This window comes from Polypterus senegalus, chromosome 3 (genome assembly GCF_016835505.1).
Source record: "Polypterus senegalus isolate Bchr_013 chromosome 3, ASM1683550v1, whole genome shotgun sequence".
Lineage (NCBI taxonomy): Eukaryota > Metazoa > Chordata > Cladistia > Polypteriformes > Polypteridae > Polypterus > Polypterus senegalus.
Window position 1 is genome coordinate 15836019 of NC_053156.1, and position 26090 is coordinate 15862108.

Below are 26090 nucleotides of genomic sequence, written 5' to 3' on the forward strand. Positions count from 1 at the left end.
GCTGTAATTTATCGGAGGCTTTGGAGAGGGGATGAGTCCTGATCCAGACTTTCTCCCCAACTGAGAATTGCACAGGCTTATGTCTCCGGTTGTACGACTGAGATTGTCTGGACTGGGACCTCACCATCCTCTCCTTTACCTGTTGTGTGATAAGTTGTAGTGTTTGCAAATGATCATGTATTGAGGTGTCTGGATTGGGTGGTTTATGATTAATTATCCTCTCTAGTGGACCGTTTAGCTGTCTGCCTAAAGCTAACAATGCAGGGGTCTCACCCGTAACCTCGTGCACCGCCGTGTTCAATGCAAACCGCAGCTCAGGCAGCCACCGTGTCCAATCCTGATGATGGTCTCCGATGAAGGATGCAATCATTGTCTTCAGGGTCCGGTTCACCCGCTCAGTGCGATTAGATTGGGGATGGTACGCTGTTGTCTTCAGGTGAACCACCCCCCATTGCTTCCAAAATTCTTTGGCCTCTGAGCTGGTAAACTGCGGCCCCGGTCTGAGATGATGTTCTTCGGCACCCCCCATCGGGTAAAGATCTCATCCTTCAGGGTGGAACATATCTTCTTGGCTGTGGCATTAGCCATGGGGAATAGCTCCACTCATCGGGTAAAATAGTCCACAACCACCATCAGGTAGGTCTTCCGGTCCTTACTAGTGGGTAATGGTCCCATTAGGTCCACGCCTAGGCTCTCCCCCGGGGTAGTAATGGTTACTGGCTGGAGCTGTCCTGAGGGGAGACCAGGTGGGGTTTTGTATTGCTGACAGGTGGTACAAGTCTGGACATGGGACCAGACGTCTTTGCGTATCGTCGGCCACCATGCCACCTCCAAGATTTTAAACAGCGTCTTAGTACGTCCAAGGTGACCACCGATCGGGCTGTCATGGTAATATTGTAGGAACTTGGGCACGTATGTCTCGGACACTACCAACTGATAATGGTAACCCCGGTCTTTTGTAGGAACGCAGCGATAGAGTGCCCCTTGAAGTTCCCTATAATGTATGCGGTCAGACCTCCCCCCTGAGCCCTCTCTCAACCCCTGACACACTGGACTGGCTGCCTGAGATTGAACGATTTCCTGCATGTTCAGGGGAAGATCAGGCCAAGGGTTAGAGACCGATACCGCACATACCATCGGTGCGGGCTTGTGCACCCGGGATAAGGCATCGGGCACCACATTAGCACAACCCTTCCGATAGCACACCCTGAACGTGAACTGTTGGAGGCGCAAAACCCACCTTGTTAGCCTAGACGTGGTCTTCGGGCAATTGAATGCCCAGGTCAGAGCAGACTTCAAAGGATGTCCCCTCCAGGAAGTGACGCCACTTTTCCACGGCCCACACGACAGCGAGGCATTCCTTCTCAGTGGTGGAATAATTATACTCGGCGCCCTTCAGTGACCGTGAAGCATAGGCCACCACTCTCTCCTCTCCTTGATTTGTTTGAGCAAGAACGGCTCCGAGCCCGAGGTCACTTGCGTCTGTGTGGACCTGGAAGGTTAATTTGGAATCAGGCTGTGCCAGGACTGGAGGCGATATCAATGCCTGTTTAAGTCTTTCAAAGGAGTCCTGGCACGTTGGTGACCACTCCCAGGGGGATCCCTTCCTCAGCAGCTGGAACAAAGGGACAGCGATGTCGGCAAACCCATGCACAAATTTGTGGAACCACCCAGCCATCCCCAGGAAGCGCTGGAGACTTTTTACCTCCTGGGGCGCTGGGTAGTCCAAGATGGACTTAATTTTCTTTGGGTCTACCGGACCCGTCTGCCGACACCAAATGGCGAGGAAGTTTAGATGGTCCTGTAGAAATCTACACTTCGGTGTTGAGTGTCAGATGAGCCTTCTGCAGTCGCTGGAAGATGTGATCAAGGTCCTTCAGATGTTGTGAGACAGATGGGGAGAATACGATGATGTCATCAATATACACGAAACAGGTCTTTCCAATGAGTCCCCGGAGGACCTGCTCCATTAGCCGTTGGAATGACACCCCAGCGTTTTTAAGTCCAAAGGGCATCACCCGAAACTGGAACAACCCCTCCGGGGTGATGACGGCGGTCTTCTCCATACTACTCTTCCCCATCCTCACCTGCCAATACCCGGACTTCAGATCAAGGGAGCTGAAAACCGCTGCCCCATGCAAAGACTCCAAGATGTCATGAATGAGGGGCATGGGGTAAGCATCATCTAAGGTCTTCTTGTTCAGCTCCCGATAGTCCACACAGAATCGGTAGGTCCGTCGGCCTTCTGAACGAGCACCGCAGGGCTAGCCCAAGGCGAGGTGGAAGGCTCAATGACCCCATCCGCCAACATCTGGTCGACCCACTCCTTGATTATTCCTCTTTTCAGAGGCGACACTCTGTAAGCCCTGTGCCGAACAGAGACAGGGTCGACTGTGTGAATGTGGTGACACACCACCTCAGTCCGACCCAATTTGTCCGTCCACACAGAGTGCCACCTCCTAAGCAGCGGCTGAATGAGCTCCGGCTGTTCAAGAATAGCCTTCTCTACTGGGCTGGGCTCGTCCACCAACTGCGCGAGGTAATAACACAAGTTAGGCCAAACCAGATGAGCCTTCGTCCCAAACCGATGGACTCCACCCCCCGGCAACTCATACTCCAGCCGCGACAGATGGATGGTAAGACCTACCGACACCAGAGAGTCCATTCCAAATCACTGGACATAACTTCACCGCTATTATTTCATACATGGACTTTACTGCGTGTTTGTCGTGTTTATCTGTTAATTGTAATATCGCCGAAGGGATCAGGGGTGGTATTATTGTTTCATTTAGTTAATTTAATTTCATTATACTTTTTTATCGTTCGTCCCCTGCCCTCCTTTTGAACCCGTCTGGCCACCTTTGCCCCAACAGCCCTGCAAGGACTGCTGGGAGATGCAGTTCTAACCAATGGTAGCACTGCTACAAGTGGCCTGCTGGAGGTCATTTTGTAGGGCTCTGGCAATGCTCATCCTGTTCCTCCTTGCCCAAAGGAGCAGATACTGGTCCTGCTGATGGGTTATGGACCTTCTATGGCCCTCTCCAGCTCTCCTAGAGTAACTGCTTGTCTCCTAGAATCTCCTCCATGCCCTTGAGACTGTGCAGGGAGACACAGCAAACCTTCTGGCAATGGCACGTATTGATGTGCCATCCTGGAGAAGTTGGACTACCTGTGCAACCTCTGTAGGGTCCAGGTATAGCCTCATGCTACCAGTAGTGACACTGACTGTAGCCAAATGTGAAACTAGTGAAGAAAGAGTCAGAAAAGATGAGGAGGGAAAAATGTCAGTGGCCTCCACCTGTTAAACCATTCCTGGTTTGGGGGTCATCTCATTGTTGCCCCTCTAGTGCATCTGTTGTTAATTTCATGAACACCACAGCAGCTGAAACTGATTAACAACCCCCTCTGCTACTTAACTGACCAGATTAATATCCCATAAGTTTCATTGACTTTATGCTATACTCTGATTAAAAAGTGTTCCTTTAATTCTTTTGAGCAGTATATTTATGTGATATTTATTAATCTTTTCTAGTAAATATTCATCATTCTTAATACCAGATATTGTGAAAAGAATCCAATAGCAGAATTATATTTTAAAATATTTGTCCCCATTTTTTCAATGTTTCTCTCTCTCAAAACAGATAGTTGAAATATCATATTCTGTTTGTTCTTAACGTCTGCCATATCATTCATATTGCATACCAGGGACTTTTCCTGCCTTGTGTCCAAACCTGCTGAGGTAGGCTCCAGGTTCCTGTGATCCCGCTCTGAATAAACGGGTTTAGGTAATGTCGTATATTGTTCCTAATCTCGGATGCTGTCCCTGTCCCTACTCGGATTACCTGCTCATCATGGGTTTACTGTCCTTCATGGTGGGCTATTGAAGTCTCACTGCCCCCTAACCTCGACACTACATGCTTGGTTTTTTTTTTCTTGGTTTCCCTCAATACAGCTAGGTGGGGTCTGCACACTCATTCAAGCCCAAGAGCCTTGTTCTTCCTAAGCCCCCATGATTTTCATGATCACACCTGTCAGGACACACTAGATTCTGTTTTCTGATTTTTTTGATCATTTCAGGCCCGCAGGTGGCAAAATACGGCCTGCAAATTGGATGTGCCGGAGACAAATCAGAGATCAATATGACTGGTAGAAAATAACAAAGCCCAGTATTTGAGATTTTTGAATTATATATTGAAGGCATTCATGATAAGCACTTTGTCGGTGCAGCAGGTTATGTTAAGAGAGAGAAAAAAAAAAACCCTCACACCTTAAAATTCATTACAGATTGGCCCATTCTGGGCAATAAAAGAAAAAAAAAAAAGGGCCAACAGTCAGCGCAAATGACGTAGAAAATATTTAAAAAAATTATAAAATTGTTCATATTCGGTATCTGATTTTCATTATGCTCGTTTTTATCAGACAAAAACAAAACCAGATAGTAAACTGTGTCGTGTAGTTTAGTAAGCTTCCACAAACATTAAACTCGTATTACAGTCCTGGCTGAAATTATCGGCACCCCTGGAACTTTCCCAGAAAAATGTTGCAATTCCAAATGTTTGGGTATCCACGTTTTATTTCCTTTATGTGCATTGGAAGAAAAAAAGCCAAATCTGACATCATGTCACACAGAACTCCAAAAATGGGGCGGACAAAATTATTGGCGCCTTTTCCAAATTGTGGGTAAATCGTTTTATTTCAAGCATATGGTGCCCGTTTGAACTCACCTGTGCTGGCAATACAGCAGTCCCACCTGAGGCCAGTTAAAATGGAGACAAGTTGTGTTGTGTGTCTGACTGGACCACACTAAGCACGGAGAACAGAAAGAAGAGCAGAGAATTGTCTGAGGACTTGAGAACAAAACTTGTGGTAAAACATCAACAGTCTCAAGGCTACAAGTCCATCTCCAGAGATCTTCATGTTCCTTTGTCTGCTGTGTGCAACATAATCAAGAAGTTCACAACACATGGCACTGTAGCTCATCTCCCTGGACGTGGACGGAAGAGAAAAACTGATAAAAGACCGCAACGAAGGAGAGTCCGAATGGTGGATAAACAACCACAATCAACTTCAAAACGTATTCAAGCTGTTCTGCAGACTCAGGGTGCAACAGTGTCAGCTTGAACGATCTGAACGAAATGAAACGCTATGGCGGGAGAGCCAGGAGGACCCCACTGCTAACACAGAAACATAAAAAAGCCAGACTGGAGTTTGCCAAAATGTACTTGAGGAAGCCAAAATCCTTCTTGTGGACAGATGAGACCAAGGTGGAGCTTTTTGGTAAAGCTCATCATTCTACTGCTTACAGAAAACGGAGTGAGGCCTACGAAGAAAAGAACAACAGTACCTACAGTCAAACATGGTGGAGGGTCGAAGAGGTTTTGCTGCCTCTGGCACTGGAGGCCTTGACCGTGTGCAAAGTATCATAAAATCTGAAGACTAGCAAAAGATATTGGGGCACAATGTAGGGCCCAGTATCAGAAAGCTGGGTCTGCATCAGAGGTCATGGGTGTTCCAGCAGGACAATGACCCCAAACATACCTCTAGAAGCACCCAGAAATGGTTGAAGGCAAAGTGCTGGAGAGTTCTAAAGAGGCCAGCAATGAGTCCGGATCTAAATCTGATTGAACACTTATGGAGAGATCTCAAAACTGCTGTTGGGAGAAGGCGCCCTTCAAATCTGAGAGACCTTGAGCAGTTTGCGAAAGAAGAGTGGTGGGAACTTCAGCTGAGAGGCGTAACAAGCTTGCTGATGGTTATAGGAAGCGCCTGATTTCAGTTATTTCTTCCAAAGGGCGTGCAGCCAAATATTAAGTTGAGAGCCAATAATTGTGTCCAGCCCGGTTTTTGAGTTCTGTGTGACATGATGTCAGATTTGGCTTTTTTTTCTCTGTTTTTTGTGTTGTTCCAATGCACATAAAGGAAATAAAATGTGCATACCAAAGCATTTGGAATTACAACAATTGTCTGGGAGAAATGGTGCATTTTCGGGGAAAATTCCAGGGGTGCCGATAATTTCAGCCATGACTGTATATCCTGATTCATTAAGTGCACAGCTCTGTCTCATTGTGACACAAAAACTAAACTCCATAGTAGCTCTTTAACCATACTATAATTACTAAAACATACATATATATATATATATACACATATATATATATACATATATATATATATACACATATATATATATATATATATATATATATATATATATATATATACACATATATACATATATATATATATACACATATATACATATATATATACACATACACATATATATATATATATATATATATATATATATATATATATATATATATATATATATATATATATATATATATATATATATATACATATATATACATATACATATATATATACATATACATATACATATATATATACATATACATATATATATATATATATACACACATATATATATATATACACACATATATATACACACATATATACACACATATATATATATATATATATATATATATATATATGTGAACGCCCAGAAGGACCAGAGGAGGGTTTGTGCCTCCTCCAGACCGAGAGGGGGTGTCCGTCCTGGTTATGTTGGGGGCCTCGGGTAAAGGGCTTAGAAGCCCAGCCCTCTAGGGACCCATGGCCACCGCCAGGCGGCGCCCCAGTGCCTGATTATCCCGGGAACCCGGCACTTCCGCCACACCAGCAAGTGCCATGGACGGGGGGTTTAGACGACAGGGGGCACCCGGACGGCTTCCGGGTGCGCAGCTGGCACTTCCACCACATGGGGGTGTGTCCGTGGGAGATTGCCAGGAAGCAGCTGGAGCCCATCCGGGTTCCTATAAAAGGGGCCGCCTCCCTCTAGTCAGCAGTGGATGTCGGGCGGTAGTGGACAGAGCTGGAGTGAGGACTGGAGGCGGCCAGGAAGGAAAGGCACAAAAGACTGTGAAGCCTGGACAATTGGGGAATCGGTGCAAGAGGCACTGGGGTTTTGTGAGCACGTGACTTTTGTACATAATAGTTGTAAATAAACAGTGTGTGGTGACAATATGATGTCCATCTGTCTGTGTCCGGGTCAAAATAAAAAAATATATATATATATATATATATATATATATATATATATATATATATATATATATATATATATATATATATATATATATATATGTGTGTGTAAATGCTTTACTTTGTTTTGTATGTGATCTTCTATGTGCTCTGTGTGTGTCAATCACTATGTGCTTCCGTTCTTTCTCTTCCTCCGACAGGACACAGAATCCATTACATTCATGATATTACAGCTCTCTGAATAACTTAAATACCGAGATGTATACGTGATATCATTTTCATGACAATAGGAGTTAAAGCATGTTATTAAACATGGGAACATGGTGGCGCAGTGATTGTTCCTGCCTCACACAAGATGCTTGCTGCGCCGTGCGCGACCTTCGATGAAATGATTTATTGCAGCAGTCCTGTCTTTTTCAAACATACTAACTCCCAATTCCTGTCCTTCCTTTTCTTTCCCCAAATACCCAATCACCACACAATCAGCTCTGTAATGGACATTAAGCCATCTGTAAGCTTAGAACGGCGATTCTTCAAAACTTTTAAGGAACATTGAAATATCTTCATAGTACTTGTTTAATTATTCTGTCCTTCCAGTGTCGCGCCAGCATCAGCAAACATACAGCATGAGGCAGGAACAATCGGTGAAGTAACTAGCGCTGTGCCGTGTCCTCACATGTTTAATTATTAACAATATAGATTATTTAAATGAAGTTAAAGTTTTATCTGTATAATATAACCAACATATTTTGCTTCATTTCATCTTAAAAATGATATCGTCATCATATGTAAATACGCGCTTTATAAAGTGGCTCAGGTTGTGAGATATTATAACTGTAGTGCAAGTTTACAGTGAGGCGATTGTACTTATAAGACCTAACAGTTCTACAAGGAGCAATTGAGTGCATTTAAAGGGGGATGAAACTGTTTCTGAACCGCGAGGTCCGTACAGGAAAGGCTTTAAAACGTTTTGCCGTGGCTGAGACAGCGTATCCTTGAAGCTGTATCCTGATAATTCTCTTTCCGATCAGCTGCTGCTGTGATTCACACTCAGATACAGTGATATTAATACTCTGAGTGGTGCAGTGAGAGAAATATGGAAAAAGATGATCCGCTGTGGCAACTCCTAAAGCTAAAGCAGTTCTGGTATTTGGAATACTATGGCTGTTCCCTGGACCATTATATTGTTACAAGTTCATTACAATCAGATGTGTTACACTAATAAACAATATGTGGTTAGTTTCAGTGTATTTATAAAGCCGTGTCATGAAAATAATGAGTAATCACACAAGAACAGTAGCACTGCTTTGACGCTGGGTGCCGCCAGTCTGCAAAACCGAGCGGAGAACTTGCGTACGACAAGGTATGAGGTACCGTGGAAAAGTGTGTGGCTTTACACCAAGTGTAGGTTTTATACATCGCGATTTGAAAGTGGAAACGTTCTTATGCAACATTTCTGTGCGTGTGCACCGTTTATAGATGAGGCCCCAGGTTATAACAACATGAACAAGGTGAGGCTTTTAGTTAGGAAATGAGTTCAAACAAACAGCTGTTGTCTATGTGGCCTCCCAGGACTGAGACAGGGGACCACTAAAGGTTCACAGAACACAGTCTCTGATTATGGGCCAGTGACAGTGATGAGTAAGTTGGGTGTCAATTTAAAGGCTTTACGGCAGCCTGGTAAGTTTGTTACCCTGACACATGAGCTCCCCCTGCTGCCTGACTTCTACACACCCCATCGGACATGGAGTTTACCACCAGTCTTTTGAGAGTAAACCATTTTTAAAACATGCACACATTTTGGAGTTTCATAATCAAGATTTATTTCCTAGAAGTCAGGCTTCTCAGTTCAGTTCCTCCACAGGCTCCTGGTAAAGAGAGACTGGGTGATCCCAAGAGAGGAACTGACGTACACATTCAGAAAAGATGAAACAAGACTGGAGAACATGGCGAAGAGTGTGCTTACTGAACTATTGGTGACCAAAAGGAGAATGATAAAAAAAAAAAAAAAAAAAACAGTCCCATGCTGAAGCACCATCCGCCGCCTGTCACCAGGTCCACTGCAGTAGACAGCACCTCTGGGAAAGGAGGGCAGCCTGGCACAGTTTCATGTCAATCACAGGCCCCCTCCATCAAGACTGGAATGATTACTAGACAAACGGACATAAAAATCAAAAAAAGAAAGAAAGCAGGCCGGCAGGCAGCCAGACAAGGGTCTCCATGGTTTGGGAGTCTTGGGCGCTAGGAGGCCTCGCTAGCTGCTGCTCCATCAGTGCAGTGATTCACAGAGCCGCTGTTGCTCACCATGTCGATGAGGCTGCCGGCAAATCTCTTCCTATCGCAAGAGGGACCACTTGATCTGCTCCTTCGCCGACTGCAAAACCTGCAAAAGGGACAAAATTGAGTAGGTGAGAAGAAGAACAGCATCACTCCTTTAATACCCCCCATTTTCTTTTTAAAAATCCCCCATTCTCTTGCAGCAGATGCAAGTTAAAAGCAGGCAAGAAGTCAACATCCAACCACTGCTGTCACCCATGTCCTGACTGCAACTTGCATGTCAAGTACATGAAGTAGTGGGGTGTGGGGTCAGGAGCACAACTCACAGTGGCAATGTGCGCCATTATGAACAATGCTGCACATCCTGTCTCTGTGCACTAACACTGAGGACGTTCAGCCAACAAATCATTCGGTAGAAGCGTGCAAAGAAATGTGATGGGGGTTCTTTTAATGCCAACGGCAATACATCTGTAGAGTGCCACACGGGGACAGGGACAGCCAAGTCACAACTTTGCTTGCTTTTTAATTCTCTTGCTTTATAGTCTTTCAAGTGTGTGTTTATTCATTTACTGTATTTACACATCTACCCATTTATATATTTATTTAAAGAGCTTCTGTAAAAAGCCAAATCTTCTCCAGGACGACAAAGTTCCAAGTATTTATGTATATACATATACTGTACACACGTACACATATTCAGACTCCTTTTGTTTTTCACATTTTGCTATAAGCAGCCTTGTGCCTATCAAAGAAAACTTAATACATTTAAATGACAAAGCGAAAACGGGATATTCATTTTGGTACATTTGACAAAAAAAAAAACTGAAATGGCATGCCGACAGAGACCCTATTCAAGACCCTGTCATCAGCACTTAGTTGAAGCACCTTTAGAGTCTTCTTAGGTTTGACTTGACAAGCTTTGCACACCCCGATTTGGGGATTTTTCTGCCATTCATTTTCTGCAGGTTCTCTCATTCAGGTGGGATGGATAGCCATTTTCTGGTCTCTCTAGAGATGTTCAAATGGGTTCAGGTTCAGGCTCTGGATGGGCAACTTTGTGCCAAAGCCACTTCTGTGTTGCTTTTGTTTTGATCTGTTGGTAAAACTTTGTGCCAGTCAGATGTCCAGAGTGCTCTGGAGCAGGTTTTCATTCAGGATAATTCTATGCATTCATGTTTCCCCCTCAACTCTACTAATCTCCATGCTTAACTGCTGGAATAGTACTGAGCTTGTGATGAGTTGGAGCTATCAGCTTGTCGGTCACCTCTCTTACCAGGGTCGTTCGCCTACAACTGTTCAGTTTGGCAGAGTGCTTAGCTCTAAGAAGAGTCCCAAATGTCACCCTTATAAAATGGATGGAAACCACTGTGCTGTTGGAAATCTTGAAGGCTGAAGAAATTTCCCTGTGGCCTAAACACAGTCTTGTCTCTATAAGCTCTGCAGGCAGTACCTTCAACCACATGGCTTGTTTGCCTCTAGACTTTCTATAGATAGGTGTGTGTCTTTTCTGAACAGGCCAATTGACTGAAAACACCACCGAAGGATTCCAAACATCTCAGTTATGATCAAGAGAGAATTGGATACATTTGAGCCAAAGCAAAAGGTCCGATTACTTGTGTTAATGTAATATTTTTTTTTTATTAATACATAAGCAAAACCTTCTAAAATACTATCTTTGCCTTGTCATTCTAGGGTATTGAGTGCTGTTTGACAAGTCCAAAAAAGAAAAAGGCTGCAATATAACAAAATATTTCAAAAAGTGAAGGGATCTGACTACTTTGTGAATGTACTACACACACACACACACACACATACATACATTACATACACATATACACACATACATACACACACATAGAAACATGGACAAAAATTTGTATCAAAGAATAAATAAAGATTCTGATGATTTCAGTTGATACCTGTGAAAATGTACTTATACTGTGCATCCGGAAAGTATTCCAAAATGGATTAAATTCATTTTTTTCAGACAATTTTGTTTCTTATGGCCTGAGAGTCCTTCAGGTGCCTTTTGTCAAACTCCAGGCGGGCTGCCATGTGCCTTTTACTAAGGAGTGGCTTCCGTCTGGCCACTCTACCATACAGGTCTGATTGGTGGATTGCTGCAGAGATGGTTGTCCTTCTGGAAGGTTCTCCCCTCTCTCCACAGAGGACCTCTGGAGCTCTGACAGAGTGACCATCAGGTTCTTGTTCACCTCCCTGACTAAGGCCCTTCTCCCCCGATCGCTCAGTTTAGATGGCCGGCCAGCTCTAGGAAGAGTCCTGGTGGTTTCGAACTTCTTCCACTTACAGATGATGGAGGCCACTGTGCTCATTGGGACATTCAAAGCAGCAGACATTTTTCTGTAACCTTCCCCAGATTTGTGCCTCGAGACAATCCTGTCTCGGAGGTCTACAGACAATTCCTTTGACTTCATGCTTGGTTTGTGCTCTGACATGAACTGTCAACTGTGGGACCTTCTATAGACAGGTGTGTGCCTTTCCAAATCATGTCACATCAACTGAATTGACCACAGGTGGACTCCAATTAAGCTGCAGAAACATCTCAAGGATGATCAGGGGAAACAGGATGCACCGGAGCTCAATTTGGAGCTTCATGGCAAAGGCTGTGAATACTTCTGTACATGTGCTTTCTCAGTTTTTTTTATTTTTAATAAATTTGCAAAAACCTCAAGTAAACTTTTGTCATGTTTTCATTATGGGGTGTTGTGTGTAGAATTCTGAGGAAAAAAATGGATTTAATCCATTTTGGAATAAGGCTGTAACATAACAAAATGTGGAAAAGGTGATGCGCTGTGAATACTTTCTGGATGCACTGTATATACTTTTCAGAATGGAACATTTTATTAACAAACTAGGCAAAACACAAAATTGCACTTTACAGGATTTACGTTTTTAGACTATGTGTTGTAAGACTTGCCAAATATAAAGAAATTAACAAGAATATTCAAGCATTGATGGAAATCAGCCAGTGTTCTCATGAATCATGCAAACACTCAAAAACCGAACCAAGTTTTAAACCTACAGGTAATTATTTTTTACTGATGTCACACACGTACGCATGGGAGGCAGCTAAAGGGCTTGAATGAGGGAAAATCCGAATTAGACTGGAATGTGGCAGAGTGCACGGATTCATTTTCTTGCTTTCCTGCAGACCATTCATGGGGAATTCCGCCTGGCCCTGTTGACGTCACTTCTGGGTCCGAACCCATCGAGGAAGACCTTCCCAGTTCCGGCCCCCTTCATGTCATGTCCGGGCCCGAGCCTATGGTTGAAGACCCTTCTGGTCTTGGCCCCTTTGATGTCACTTCCTATATTGACCTTTAAAAGCCTTCACCCTTTTCCCTATTCCATCAGTTCTGTTTTGGACTCTGGTTTGTGCACATCAGTGCTATCATTTGTTTTTGCAATTTAGCAGCTAGGAAAACAATATACGGATGGCTGCCCCAAACCTTGCCATGGCTCTTGTGCGAGTTTGTGACAGTGACCAATCCCAAGTGTTATGCAATACTTGGCATAACAACAGACATTCTAAACTTGAAGATGAGAACTAAAAATCAGACCAGATGCAGTATGGTGTGACCGAGTTATTGTAGAACACACGTGCTACTTCTGAGGACTGTCTTGCCAGTTGAAGCCATTTAGTGGCAAGACACATTCATACTACAATTTAAAGAAATGAAGGACTTGATTAACAAAAACAATGTCCGCTAATGATTTTCCCAGTTCTCTCTCTCACGGAGGTGAAACCTCTTACCTGAGTGACTGTCTGTTCCGTTAGAGGTACGTCATCTCCCTGTAATTCAAAAGAAAAAGAAAACAGTGAGGACTTACATTATATATTACATTATGTGCCATATTACATTATACCTTGAGCAGGACATGTCAACACAGAGGCTTCATTATCTTCATAAATATTTTCAACAGACCAGATATGGTTAAAGCAAAGGAACACTCCACCCAGGCAGGCATGTCTGTCTTCAATTCAAAAGCTTGATTCGGTTTCAAAGCACTCTCCCAATTATTCCATAAGTGATTTAACAAACAATATTTTAGCAAAAATACATGTGTTTGGGATGTTGTGAGCCTATGAGTGACATACGACATAAGAGATTTTATTCATAGGTTTTTGGATATTGCTTGCTGGTTGTTCAGATTTGTTAACCATAGAAGGATAGGGTTTTTTATTATTGTGGTTCTTCATAAGAAAATGAGATTTAAAAATTGCCTTGGATAGTGCAACAAAAATATGAGGTAACAATATTTTTGGGTGAAGTATTTTCTTTAAACTGGCATCCAAATAGCCTAAACCATGTCACACTTCAGTGACAATCAGGTCTATGAAACACGCAAGAGCAGAAAAGCGTAACCTACCCGTAATGCAACACGATGGACTACTTGCTGGGCGTCACTCTCAAGTATCACCCTGTGCATCAGGAAAGAGAAAGAGTCATAAAGCAAGCCCAAACCACATGTGCCCATCATGCTGCTGCCAAATATTCTATGCAATACTTGCCCTCCATCTACAATTTCATCCACAGCCAGAAACAGTCCCTCCATGTTTTCCAGCAGCGCTCTCTTCTCCACATTTTTCCTGTGGTACAGGAGACAAGGTGTGTTAGGGGCTAAAAACAGTTTAATGAGCCTACTGCAGAAGCTTACAATCACAAAAGTGGAAACCTAGCTCAGTTAGTTTTATGAAGGGAAGGAACAAGTTACACACAAAAACAAAAAGCACAGAACACTCCTTTCTGCATAGTTGTTGTAAGAGACAATCTTAGAAAGGTAAAGTTTTCAGTTAAACTCATATTAATGTTTGCTTAATTTGAATAGAACTTAAAATTTCTTTCATAGTCATAACTTATGGTATAGTCTTTTCCCCCCTGTAAGTTAGCAGGAGATAGAACCTTCCTACTGTAACTGAGAAACAGTGTGATAATAAGCTCAGTTGTTATTTAGAACAGGTCCCAGTACACAGGGACTTAAATGACTCATTTTAAACTTAGAAATGGGATAAGCATACAGTTTTCTGACCGTTTTGAAATGGTTCAGAAATGTTAAGTAAATAGTAACGATCTGAGATGTAAAAAGGTTAAGCTTAGAATTGAACTTTTCTTAACATTAATTTTTCCTTTTTTGCGATTTTCATTTTCTTTGTTTTTTTGTGTGAACCGTCTTACTTTGAAACTTAACTAAACTTCTAAAAACAAAAGATATTTTGTCTGTGGAATCATTTCTGCGTGTCGGGCTTTTGTTGAATCCCATTTTTTGAGTTGAAACTGCTGAACTTTGGTAATTTGGGGAAAACGCAGCTACAGTTGTTGTGAGGCTGCATTTGCTTTCATACAGTGTCCCCATGATGGTGCCTACTGTGAAATTAATTAAAACAACAATTAAGCTATAAAATATTTGTGCAACCAACTAGGTTAAAAACTCTTAAGGGTCTCAGAAATGGCACATTTGCAGATACAAGTCAGCACATAGAGCCACTGTTTTCATCTTATGAATGAAGCAAACCAGTTTTGACATGGATGAAATACAGTGGGCATAGAAAATAATCCCCCCTTTGAAATATCCCCATTTGTTTTGCTTTACAACCTTAAATGAAAACACACAAACCAATATTTTTTCCAGCTTTATTTACTCAATGCAATCTATAAGATCCAAGTGAAAGATATCACAAAAGAATTATAAAAAATAAAAAACATACTGAGATTAATAAAGGTTCTCTCCCCATCCCTCCGCTTTATCTCACTCAGGTGTCAGTGCCCACCATTCCCATTGCAGACCCTGGTTACTGACTTCCTCCCACCTATGCTCAGTTGTAAGGAGTGTGATCAGTGAAGCTGTTCCTGGAGCCTGCATTCCCTTGCTTGGCAGTGCAACTGACAGAATAAGAACTGACTATGGGTGGCAAGCCATTTTTAAAAGATCTCAGGGATAGAGTTGTGGACAGACATAAGGCAGGAGATGGAGACCAAAAATATCTCAAAAGCTTTATCAATCCCAAGGAGCTCAGTAAAATCCATAATAAAGAAGTGGCAAGTGTTTGGTACTACAAGGTCCATGGATCTGGCCGTCCCTTCAAACTGGATGGAAGAGCAAGGAGGAAACTGGTAAGAGAGGCGACCAAGAGGCCAATAGCCACTTAAAAGGAGTTACAGGACTTTATAGCAAAGAGTAGTCAATGTGTTCATGTGACAACAGTTTCACAAGCACTCCACAATTGTGGCTTGTCTGGGAGGTTCACAAGGAAAAAGCCACTTCTCCAGAAAGGCCACATTAAGGCTCGTTTGAGCTTTGCCAGAATGCACCTTGAATATTCTGATGCCAAGTAGAAAAAGGTCTTATGGTCAGATGGGGCCAAAATCAAACTATTTGGCCTCAATAGCAAACGGTACACCAATGCAGCTCACCATCCACAACACACCATAGTGACAGTAAAGCATGGAGGGGGCAGCATCCTGTTGTGGGGGTGTTTCTCTGCTGCATGGTCTGAGGCACTCATTAGGGTAGAAGGAAAAATGGATGAGGCAAAATGTTCACCTTTTAACACGACAACAACCCGAAGCACACAGCAAAATGGACCACACAGTGGTTGAAGAAAAAAAAAAAAGCGAATGTCCTTGTGTGGCAAGTCAGAGCCCAGACCTAAATCCCACTGAAAATCTGTGGAAAGATTTGAAGACAGCAGACCACCAATGCTCACCATCCAATTGAACCGAACTTGAACAGTTCTGTAAAGAAGAGTGGGGGGCAAATATTGAGTGGGCTCAATCTAGATGGGCGAAGCTGATAGAGAAGAATCAACAGACTCAAGGATGTCATTACAGCAAAAGGTGGTGCAGCAAAATGACATTGACATTGGGGGGGTGATCCTTTATTAATCTCAGTAGGTCTTGTGTTTGATTTTTTATAATTTTTCTGAACTGTAGCTGTGATATCCTTCACTTCGAAGTTATCAGTTGCATTGAATAAGTACAGCTGGAAGAAATATTGGTTTGTGTATATTTTCATTTAAGGCTATAAAGCAAAAAAAAAAAGGGATTATTTCAAAGTGGGGGATTCTTTTCTATACCTACTGTACGCTGTACTTGACACAATGCTGAGGCATAGTACAGTACCATTTTCGATCACATTGTACTTGTTTTAACTGCATACTGCAATGTGATTTTAGTGAAACAATATTGCTTCACTGTCATTTTACTAATAAATCAGATGTTATTAAAAGTAAACGTCTGTGTGTCTGTCTGGTTACTATGTCTCTGTCATTTCAACAGATGGCACATCACAAACATTAAATACTGCTTCCACTAATCCCGCACACCAAATGGCAGTTAAGCAGAGACCTATGCATTGCGTTTCTCATTTCAACAGATGGTGCATTACAAACATTTGTAGTAATGCAGTTATTACTACAACTATTTGTGAAGTGCCGTCTGTTGGAAAGATTAATGGAATGTAATTTACTACTAAGTTCGTAAGTCAAGGGTCCACTGTATTGCGTATTTAAGTTAATCAAATTTATAAAGAGTCTCCAGAAATCCACCCGCCGATGTACCGTATTTGCGTAATATAGTTTCAACACAAAGGTTTCATTTTACCAAACTTCTCCACAATCACTTCCTGGTTTCCATCAAAAATGCCGGCAGTCTCAAATTCTCGCCGATAAACATAATAAATATACCTGACACTTTTAAGGAAATTTAGAAAATTTTGCTTGGAGAAGGGGGTCGGCTTAAATACCGGTCATCGGCAAATACATGTAATTTAGTAGGTAGAGAAGGGGGTCGGCTAATATACCGGGATTTACGGTACATGCATTACAAAACACATTTTTGGCAATACTAACGCTGAGGTCTAAGGTGATTACTTTGGTTTCAACCATTCTTAGATGGCTATCATAGCTAGTGCATAATAAAGCATTGTGATTTCCCATTAATGGATGTCCTTTTGTTTAAGTTCAAATCCAAAAACAAACTTGCAAATGTCTACTGGAATAGAACTCATTCAATCCCCAAGACCTGCCTAAATAATAACATTTTAATAGATTTTTTTCTCTTTTAGGTATGTTTGCATACAATACATGACTGCAATTGTCATGTTTCTCTATCTGCATCAATCAACCTGGCCCCTGTGGAATAATTTGAATTTTTTATTTTGACCCACCTGTTCTTCAAAGAAATTTGTTATGACTGTTCAAAGTTTAGAAATATCAAAATCTCCCAAATCATCTTCTTAAAATGAAGGAAAGCAAATCTGCGTACCTTCAACTACAAATTAGTTTACTGTTTCAGTTTTATAATGACAGTGGTTATTTTCCTTTTTTTACTTGTCCGACAGCTGCTTAGGATTCCCCAATACAATGCCAGGACAAGCAGCTCATATAGCAGCAGCACCGTCCTCCTGCTGCTTCAGGTAAATTAACCATAAAATTACATTAAGAAAAAAAAAAGAATGGAATTGTAGCAGCACTAAGTGATACAAACATAGGATGGGTTTAGAAAGGGAGGTGCAGAGACCAGAGCCTCTGGGCACGCAACAAAGACCATGCTGTGGTATACAGTTTCTCTGGTGCACAAAGAAGCTGATTCTGCAGCAAACAGTAAGGACGGGGCAGTATAACGTACAACAGAGTGAGCTGGGGTTACAGTTTATCTGGGCCCAAACAGCCCCTTCTGCTTCTGTGTTATCTTCAGATTGGAATTTAATTCTTTAAAATTATTACCTTGGTATTTTAATTAAACAAAAATCAGTTCTTAGTTATTTATATAATTTTAATTAAAGGGAAATTTCATTTTCATTTTTTTTTTTTTTTGTAATTTATTGGGTACTACTCTGTTGCATATACTTTCAAAAATGTTAAAGTGAGAAGTCAAGTAAAATGACCCCTTTTATTGGATAACTAAAGAGATTAGAGGGGCAGCACGGTGGCACAGTGGGTAGCAGGGCTGTGGAGTCGGTAGATCAATGCTCCGACTCCGACGTTTCTAAATCTTCCGACTCCGACTCCTCTGTATGTATATCTTATGCTAATGTATTTTCTACATCCATTGAAGGAAAGGAAGGCAACATACATGTCATTTCACCACAGAACTACTGGCTAGGAAGCCAACACTCTACTATAATGCCAGATTAAAGACAAACACAATGAAAACAAGGTTTTGTTTTGTTTTTTTTTAAACAAGTGTCTGGATAGTAATAGCAGGCATAAAAATCAGGAACAGGAAATGTATTGGTTCAAAAATACAAACCACATTCTTTGGTAGTTTTAACTTTTAAAACAAAAAAAAAAAAAGCTTAACTATATGAACTAAAAACAATATCTGGAAAACCTATATTAAACTTGGAATACAGTTATAGTTAAAGGAAAGGAAATAAATATGGCAGCCTCCATATTCCTCTGACCTCGGGTTCCCTTTAACTGCAATCTAAAATCAGTGGGCTTTAGGCTAGGTTCACAGTTCCCTGTAACAGTGGAACACGACACAATGGAAAGCGGTGCCGCACCTTACCTGTGCATTACATCCCATATAGTGACGCATACAGTCAATGAAAAGCATGCTTCATGGTTACTTGACATGTTCGTTTTGTGGTAACATTATGCACTGCATGCATTGGGCTTTATTCTTACAGCAGAGAAGTAGTTCATTATGACTGTTTGTGAATTGGGACATTTCAACTTACTTTTTTAATTCCCATTTAAATTTAGTAGGAGTCGGAGTCGGTTAACTTTTTGCCGACTCCGACTCCAGGTACCCAAAATTATCTCCGACTCCACAGCCCTGGTGGGTAGTGCAGCTGCCTCGCAGTTAGGAGACCCGGGTTCACTTCCAGGGTCCACCCTGCGTGGAGTTTGCATGTTCTCCCCGTGTCTGCGTGGGTTTCCTCCCACAGTCCAAAGACATGCAGGTTAGGTGGATTGGCAATTCTAAATTGGCCCTAGTGTGTTTGTGTGTGTTCTGTGGTGGGTTGGCACCCTGCCTGGGATTGTTTCCTGCCTTGTGCCCTGTGTTGGCTGGGATTGGCTCCAGCAGACCCCCGTGACGCCGAGTTCGGATTCAGCGGGTTGGAAAATGGATGGATGGATAAAGAGATGACAATATACAAGCTTTCGAGGAAACTCAGGCCCCTTCTTCAGGCAAGATGTACCCGAGTTGCCTGAAAAGCTTGCATATTGTAATCTTTTTAGTTAGCCAATAAAAGGTATCATTTTGCTTGACGTCTCACTATATTCATAATGGCTAACACGGTACAACACCCTAGTACTACAAAAATGTTTAAGAAATTTGAACATTTAGTTACGTCACAGACCCTCCAGTACTAACACACATCAATTGATGCCATTTGTACATCACTTGAGGGGGACTCTGCTGCCTAAAACACTACTGAGCCATCACAAGACAATTTAGGCTACATTTTTTAACTACATGACATTGTAAAGTGCTGTTAAAATGCACATATTTAATGTACAGTGCCTTGCAAAAGTATTCACTTCCCTCAGTGTTTGTCCTTTTTTTGCTACATTACAATCGGGAATTAAAATTGATTTACATTTTGATTTTATGCAATGAACTTAATATAGTCGAAATTATCTTTCGTGTAATGAAAATACCTTTCATATATATTAAAAAAAAACCATGTAAAACCTAGTTGCTAGTGTGTATGTATTCAGTGCCTTTGCTATGAAACTCCTAAATAGGATTTGGTCCAACCGTGTGCAATCAAAGTTTTTACATGATAGACCAGTTCTGAAAGGCCCTTGATGCTGCAACACCACTAAGCAAGAAACATGAAGACCAAGGAGCACTCCAAATAGGTCAGAGACAAAGTTGTGGGGCAGTACAGATCAGGATTGGGCTATAAAGAAAAATATCACAAACTGACTATCCCACAGAGCACCGTTAAATACATTATAACTTAATGGGAAGAATACGGCACCACTACAAACCTGACAAGAGAAGGCCGGCCACCAACATGACTCACAGACCGGGAAAGGAGCACATTAAAATCAGAGGTGCAACAAGGACACCAAGGGTAAAACTGAATGAGCTGCAAAGACCCACAGCAGAGAAGGGAGTGAGTGTCTCTAGGACCACTTTAAGCCGTACACTCCACAGAGCAGGGCTTTATGGAAGAGTGGCCAGAAAAAAAGTCATTGCTTAAATAAATTAAAAAAAAAAGAAGAAAAAACCATTTGGAGTTTGCCCAACAGACTCAACCAAATACATGGGAGAAAGTTCTCTGGTCAGATGAGAGTAAAATTGGAGTTTTTGTACATCATAGGAAAAACCTAACAATTCCCATCATCCCAAGAACATGATTCCCACAGTGAAACATGGCAATGGCAGCATCATGCTGTGGGGACAGAGAAACTGGTCAGGTTTGGAAGGAAAGATGGATGGCACTAAATACCAGGCATTTCTTGAGGAAAATCTGTTTCAGATTGCCACAGATTTGAGACTGGGATGAAGTTTCACTTTCCATTGGGACAATGAATGACCCTTAATATACTACTAAAGTGACACTGGAGTGATTTAAAGGAAAACATTAGCATGCCACGGAATGAACTTGTCAAAGCCCAGACCTCAATCCAATGGAGAATCTGTGGCATGACCTGCAAGTGGCTGGACACCAATGTAAACTAATCGAACTTGAAGGAGCTGGAGTAGTTCGGCTTTGAGGAATGGGCACAAATCCCAGTGACTACGTGTGCTAAGCTACTAGAGACGTTTCCCAAGAGACCTGCAGGTGGAATTGAAGCAAAAGGTTGGTCTACAAAGGGGAGTGAACATCTATTGTACACTCCTGGTTTCTGTTTTTTTTGGTCTTAATTATTGTTTATGTCACAATAAAAATATTTTGCACCTTTAAAGTGGTAGGCATGTTGTGTACATTAAATGGTGCTTAACTCTCAACAATCCATTTTAATTCCAGGTTGTAATGCCACAGAAATGGGACAAACACCAAGGGGGTGAATACTTTAACAAGGCACTGTAACTATATTCTAATATTGTTATCTTTAAATATTTAATAAATAATGTGGTACCTGACTCATGGATGGACTTTTATATCAGTTAACTGTTACCAAACACATCGAACGTTACGTCATGCATATGTTTTCTAACTAGTTTTATTTGCTCCCACTCTTGTGAGTAGTGTGTCCACTGAATATAGCCTCAACACAAAAAGTAACTGGGTGAAGGCACAGCGATTGAGTACCTTTAATTAAGTAGTTAATGACAGAGTACAATAAGATGACAACTGAACCAAAAGTGCTGTTGGTTGACAATTTTTGACAACAGGCCGATCCAAATTCACAGCTGAAAGGAACAATCATGTGAAATGGTACAGGATAGGACAGAGCAGAGCAAATTTTATGCATACATGCTGGATATATCTGATATACCGTGGGGCTGTATGCTCCAAAATCACCTCCAAAACACACTGCGAGCTGTAATTGTGTTTCCCTCCTTTGGCTCCAAAAATACTAAAAGTAAAATACTAAAGTAAAATTAACATAAGCCAATAAGCACAATGGCTACAAAGGGGTCTGGAGAACCACAGATCAGTAGTGTTATTGTGCTTCCCTTGTGATCATAACACACTGCTACTTGCAGGGACCCATGGCATACAGTACATACCATACACAGGCTCAAATGAAAAACGTTCTCACAATAAAGGGTAAAATTAGATTAGATATACTTATCCCCAAGAACAAATGAAAACTTTAAAGCAGCTCAAGAGAAAAAAAAAAAATGTATATAGTTCAGTAAACAAAACGAGGCTCAGTGCATCAAAAAGCCCACTTTGGAAAGCTGTTCCTGCATATTGATATATGTGCACATGCATATACTTTAATATTTTTGAGAGACTCCATTATTTTTTTTTTCATATAAATATGACCTTCTTTATTACCTCATTTCTACTGTACTGCCTGTGGTATAACGGGTACACAGCTTCAAATAAAAAAAAAAAAAAATTTGAACAGTTTTTAAAACCAGAAAGCCGTGTCAGCCTCCATGGGTGAAAGTGCACAACCGAGGGAGTTAATTAGGTAATTGGGGAGAGTCGCACCTGCACGTGCGGGCGCGATCTTTCTCAATTGCTTCATTGGCTTCCTCCGGCGTGTGATTAAGGCACTGCGCCCACTGAGACTTATATGTACGGGCCGGCACAAGGGGAGAAAGATATGAAAGAATGGATCAGAAGATGGAGGTTAAAAGACGTGAAAGGCAGACGATCCGGACACCTGCATGGAGAAGGCAGCACGAACTGGGGCTCTGTGAGGGAGTGCTGGATGAGATGCTGCAGGGGCTGGTTCGCCCAACTGAATAGTCGTGTAGAGTGGAACGAGCAGGACAGAAGACCTGCCAATGGATCTGAGGGGCGACTGTGTGAGCGTGAAAGACGACGGGAGGTGTGCCGACCTCGGACGGTCTGGCTCATCAGTGTGGAGCAGCCAAGATGGGGGTCAGCAGAAAGGAGTTCGTGCTGCAGAGTCTCCACCAGCAACACAAGTGATGGGTGAGCCAGGGAGACAGAAGGAGGTGGGCTGAGATCGCGTGAAGAGAAAGACTGCATTTTTAACAGATTTATTTATTACGGATTTTATCCCCACTTTTCACTGGTTTTAAGGATTTGTGCACTTTTTTTTTTGAGAATACTGCACAGTTTACACTTTTGGTTTTACTTTTGATTGTTTTCAATAAAAACACTCAAGCACTTTCCACCATCCCTCAGTTTCACTGAGATTTGTCCTCTTTTGTCAGCTCGTCTCGGTCATAACTATCAACGGTGTTGGTTCAACAGACTCCCAATTGGTAAGAGGGAGTCTGGAGGGGACCGGCATCGTCACACTGCCATGATAAACTTTTACTTACAGGACATGGTTCATGGTATCTGGATTAGAAAATACAGATTTTTCAATTTACTTTCACATCCCAGGAGTCGCAAATTTCCAAACCATTTTATCACAAAGGCATTGCCATGCTAAAGAGCTGAAGGCTCGTGTTTTACCTCCTGATCATTCTACCCCACAGATGTCTAATTGGCCCCATACCATCTTCAACAGGCTGACAGGTAAACGTGAAAAATTCACACGGTCAGCTGCTGTTAAAAATGAAGAAAAATCTAGCAGGAGAGACAGTGCCAAGATTCTGTGTTACAAATTATTTTAAAGTTCTTTTTTCTGTCACACCTCCATAAAATACCATACCTCCAAATTTAGTTTAAGTTTTAAGACTCTTGTTTTAGGCTTTCTCTGGTGCCTAACCAGACAGGACTGTAACATGCAAAGAGGAGACTTTGTTTTCTTTATTACATTAACAGTTTAACTTCACACTGCAAGGTTCTAGGACATGACAGACAGATACAATTGAGATAAAACCAACTCTGAAATGTGGCAAACGCACCCTTTAAAAACTTGACCAGAAAAAATGATAGGAAAACCGAAAGCAAAAAAAGTATACACTGATTCACCCATGTTTTCTATAGCGGCTTTTGCTTAAATTTATTGTTACCTGTACAGAGTACAGCAAAGTTCTTATTTTAATGTCTGAAAGGAACTGAAGTAGGTTTCTCTTACCTCAACATCTGACTCAGTGAATCGAAGAGGCAGTTGAGGACAGACATAAGCATTAACTGCGGAGGGAAACAAAGAGCTAACAGTTAAGATTTCATTTGAAAGACGTGCAAGCAAAAAAAAAAAAAACACCCACTCCCACCCACAACAAAACAAAACTACTAAGGGCACTATAGCAGTTACCCAAACTCGGTCCTGTGGCCTCCCAAGTGACTGCAGGTTTTTGTTCCAATATGATTCCTGATCAGTGACAACACCTGACATCACTGATCTCATTTTGTTAGCTGGTATTTTTTTTCTCTTATTCTACATTCAGAAAAGCACAGTGGCATGATTTTTACATTTATAAGACATTTTGAAATATTTCTGCTTTTGCTAGAGATTTAAATGCTTAACTCTCTTTTTTTGATTTCATCTTATTTTGCCCTTTCCCTCTTCATTGTATCTTACTAATGACGTTTAAAAACGAGCGGAGCAGACACTCAGGCAAACAACACTGAATAAGCCAAGGCTGCACCTACTTTAGTGTCAGACCCACTGATTAGTAAATAATGGATTAATGAAACAATTAGAACACCTGGAAAAGGTACAATGAAAATCAAGATGTAAATATTGTTAAAAAGAACAAAATACATTATTTCCCACATAACTGCTTGGAACATTGATATATATTGTTCCCAAAACACACAACTTGAGAAATAACAGTTCACTTAATGAGACCAGGAGTCCAATTAAAAACAGTAGCTGGTTGGAACAAAAACCTGCAGCCACAGGGGGTCCCCCAGGACTGAGTTTGGGAAGCACTGCACTATAGTATTCACTGTAATTGTCTTTATAGCCGATTCCTGGACTGGTGTTCCACTCACCACAGCAGGACATGCTGCCATACAATAATTATACACTATGGTTGGATACAGCCTGATTAGAACAATCTAGATGAGAACAGGCTATTCAGCCCAACAAAGTTTACAGTCCTCTACACTTATTTCTTCCAAAAAAACATCAAGTCGAGTTTTGAAAGTCCCTAAAGTCTTACTGTCTACCACACTACTTGGTAGCTTAATGCAAGTATTCTTTTTGTAAAGTGAAACTTCCTAATGTTTGGGAGAAATTTAATCTTAACAAGTTTCCAACTGTGTCCCCGTGTTCTTGATGAACTCATTTTAAAGTCACCATCTCGATCCACCGTACTAATTCCCTTCATAATTTTAAACACTTCTGTCAGGTCTCCTCTTAATCTCGGCCGAGTTGCTCTTTTCTGATGTGGGTGAAGAATCTGAATGGCTTTGGCCTTACCTCGTTTTCATGGGAGCTGCCAATCACATAGAAGTACAGGTCAATGTTGCTCTTGTAGACGACAGTCAGCCCATCCAGCAAAGCGATTTCACCTGTGCAAGAGTAAATAGCAGATCAGGTTATAGATCAACATAAAACAAATCTTGTTTGGATTTACACAAACCATTTAGCTTTGATCATATGACATTTTACTTGTATCATTGCTACTGTCATGCAGTATCCATATTACCAATTGCTCGTTTGTTCTATGAATTCATTTCCGAGTACGCCAAGACTGGCAGTGGCTCCTAGCCTAGACAAGCTCCTTTTTGTTATTTTATAATTTTAGTTTTTTTTTTTTTTTGAACTGACATTCGACCTGTTAAAACTTGCAGGTCAAAGTTCCCTCTTCACATCTGAAAGCAGCACTTGCCTGCTTTGACTACTGTTAACCTGCTGTACTGTAAGACATCCATCAAGCAAGCTGTTACGACTCTCAGAAACCTGTTTTCAGATTCTGTTGTGCCTTTGGGTCTGCTAGACCTACTCCTGTGCAAATTTCTTCCAGTTTTCAAGTTCTCCATAACAGTGAGACGGGTATTATGCTCACTGACACCTTGGCTTTCTTTGCAGGTTCTCTAAAGACCAGACCTCCACTTTAAGGGTTATAATGTTATTTCTAGTTATGTAAATTGAATTATGATAGCAATATACAACAACAACATTTATTTATATAGCACATTTTCATACAAACAGTAGCTCAAAGTGCTTTACATAATAAAGAATAGAAAAATAAAAGACACAATAAGAAAAGAAAATAAGTCAACATTAATTAACATAGAATAAGAGTAAGGTCCAATGG

General features: G+C 41.5%; 1 protein-coding gene across 1 annotated transcript in view; it reads right to left on the reverse strand.

The window, feature by feature from the left end:
• Window positions 1-8872: 8872 nt before the first annotated feature.
• The window catches only part of copz1 (COPI coat complex subunit zeta 1), a 52761-nt gene continuing 35543 nt past the window's right edge, over window positions 8873-26090 (reverse strand). The window contains exons 4-9 of the mRNA XM_039746692.1: window positions 25250-25341; window positions 23957-24012; window positions 13886-13963; window positions 13744-13795; window positions 13127-13165; window positions 8873-9457 (exon numbers count right to left, since the gene is read on the reverse strand). Coding sequence (XP_039602626.1) covers window positions 9410-9457; window positions 13127-13165; window positions 13744-13795; window positions 13886-13963; window positions 23957-24012; window positions 25250-25341 — 365 coding nt within the window. The 3' untranslated portion in view covers window positions 8873-9409. The remainder of the gene's footprint in view (window positions 9458-13126; window positions 13166-13743; window positions 13796-13885; window positions 13964-23956; window positions 24013-25249; window positions 25342-26090) is intronic.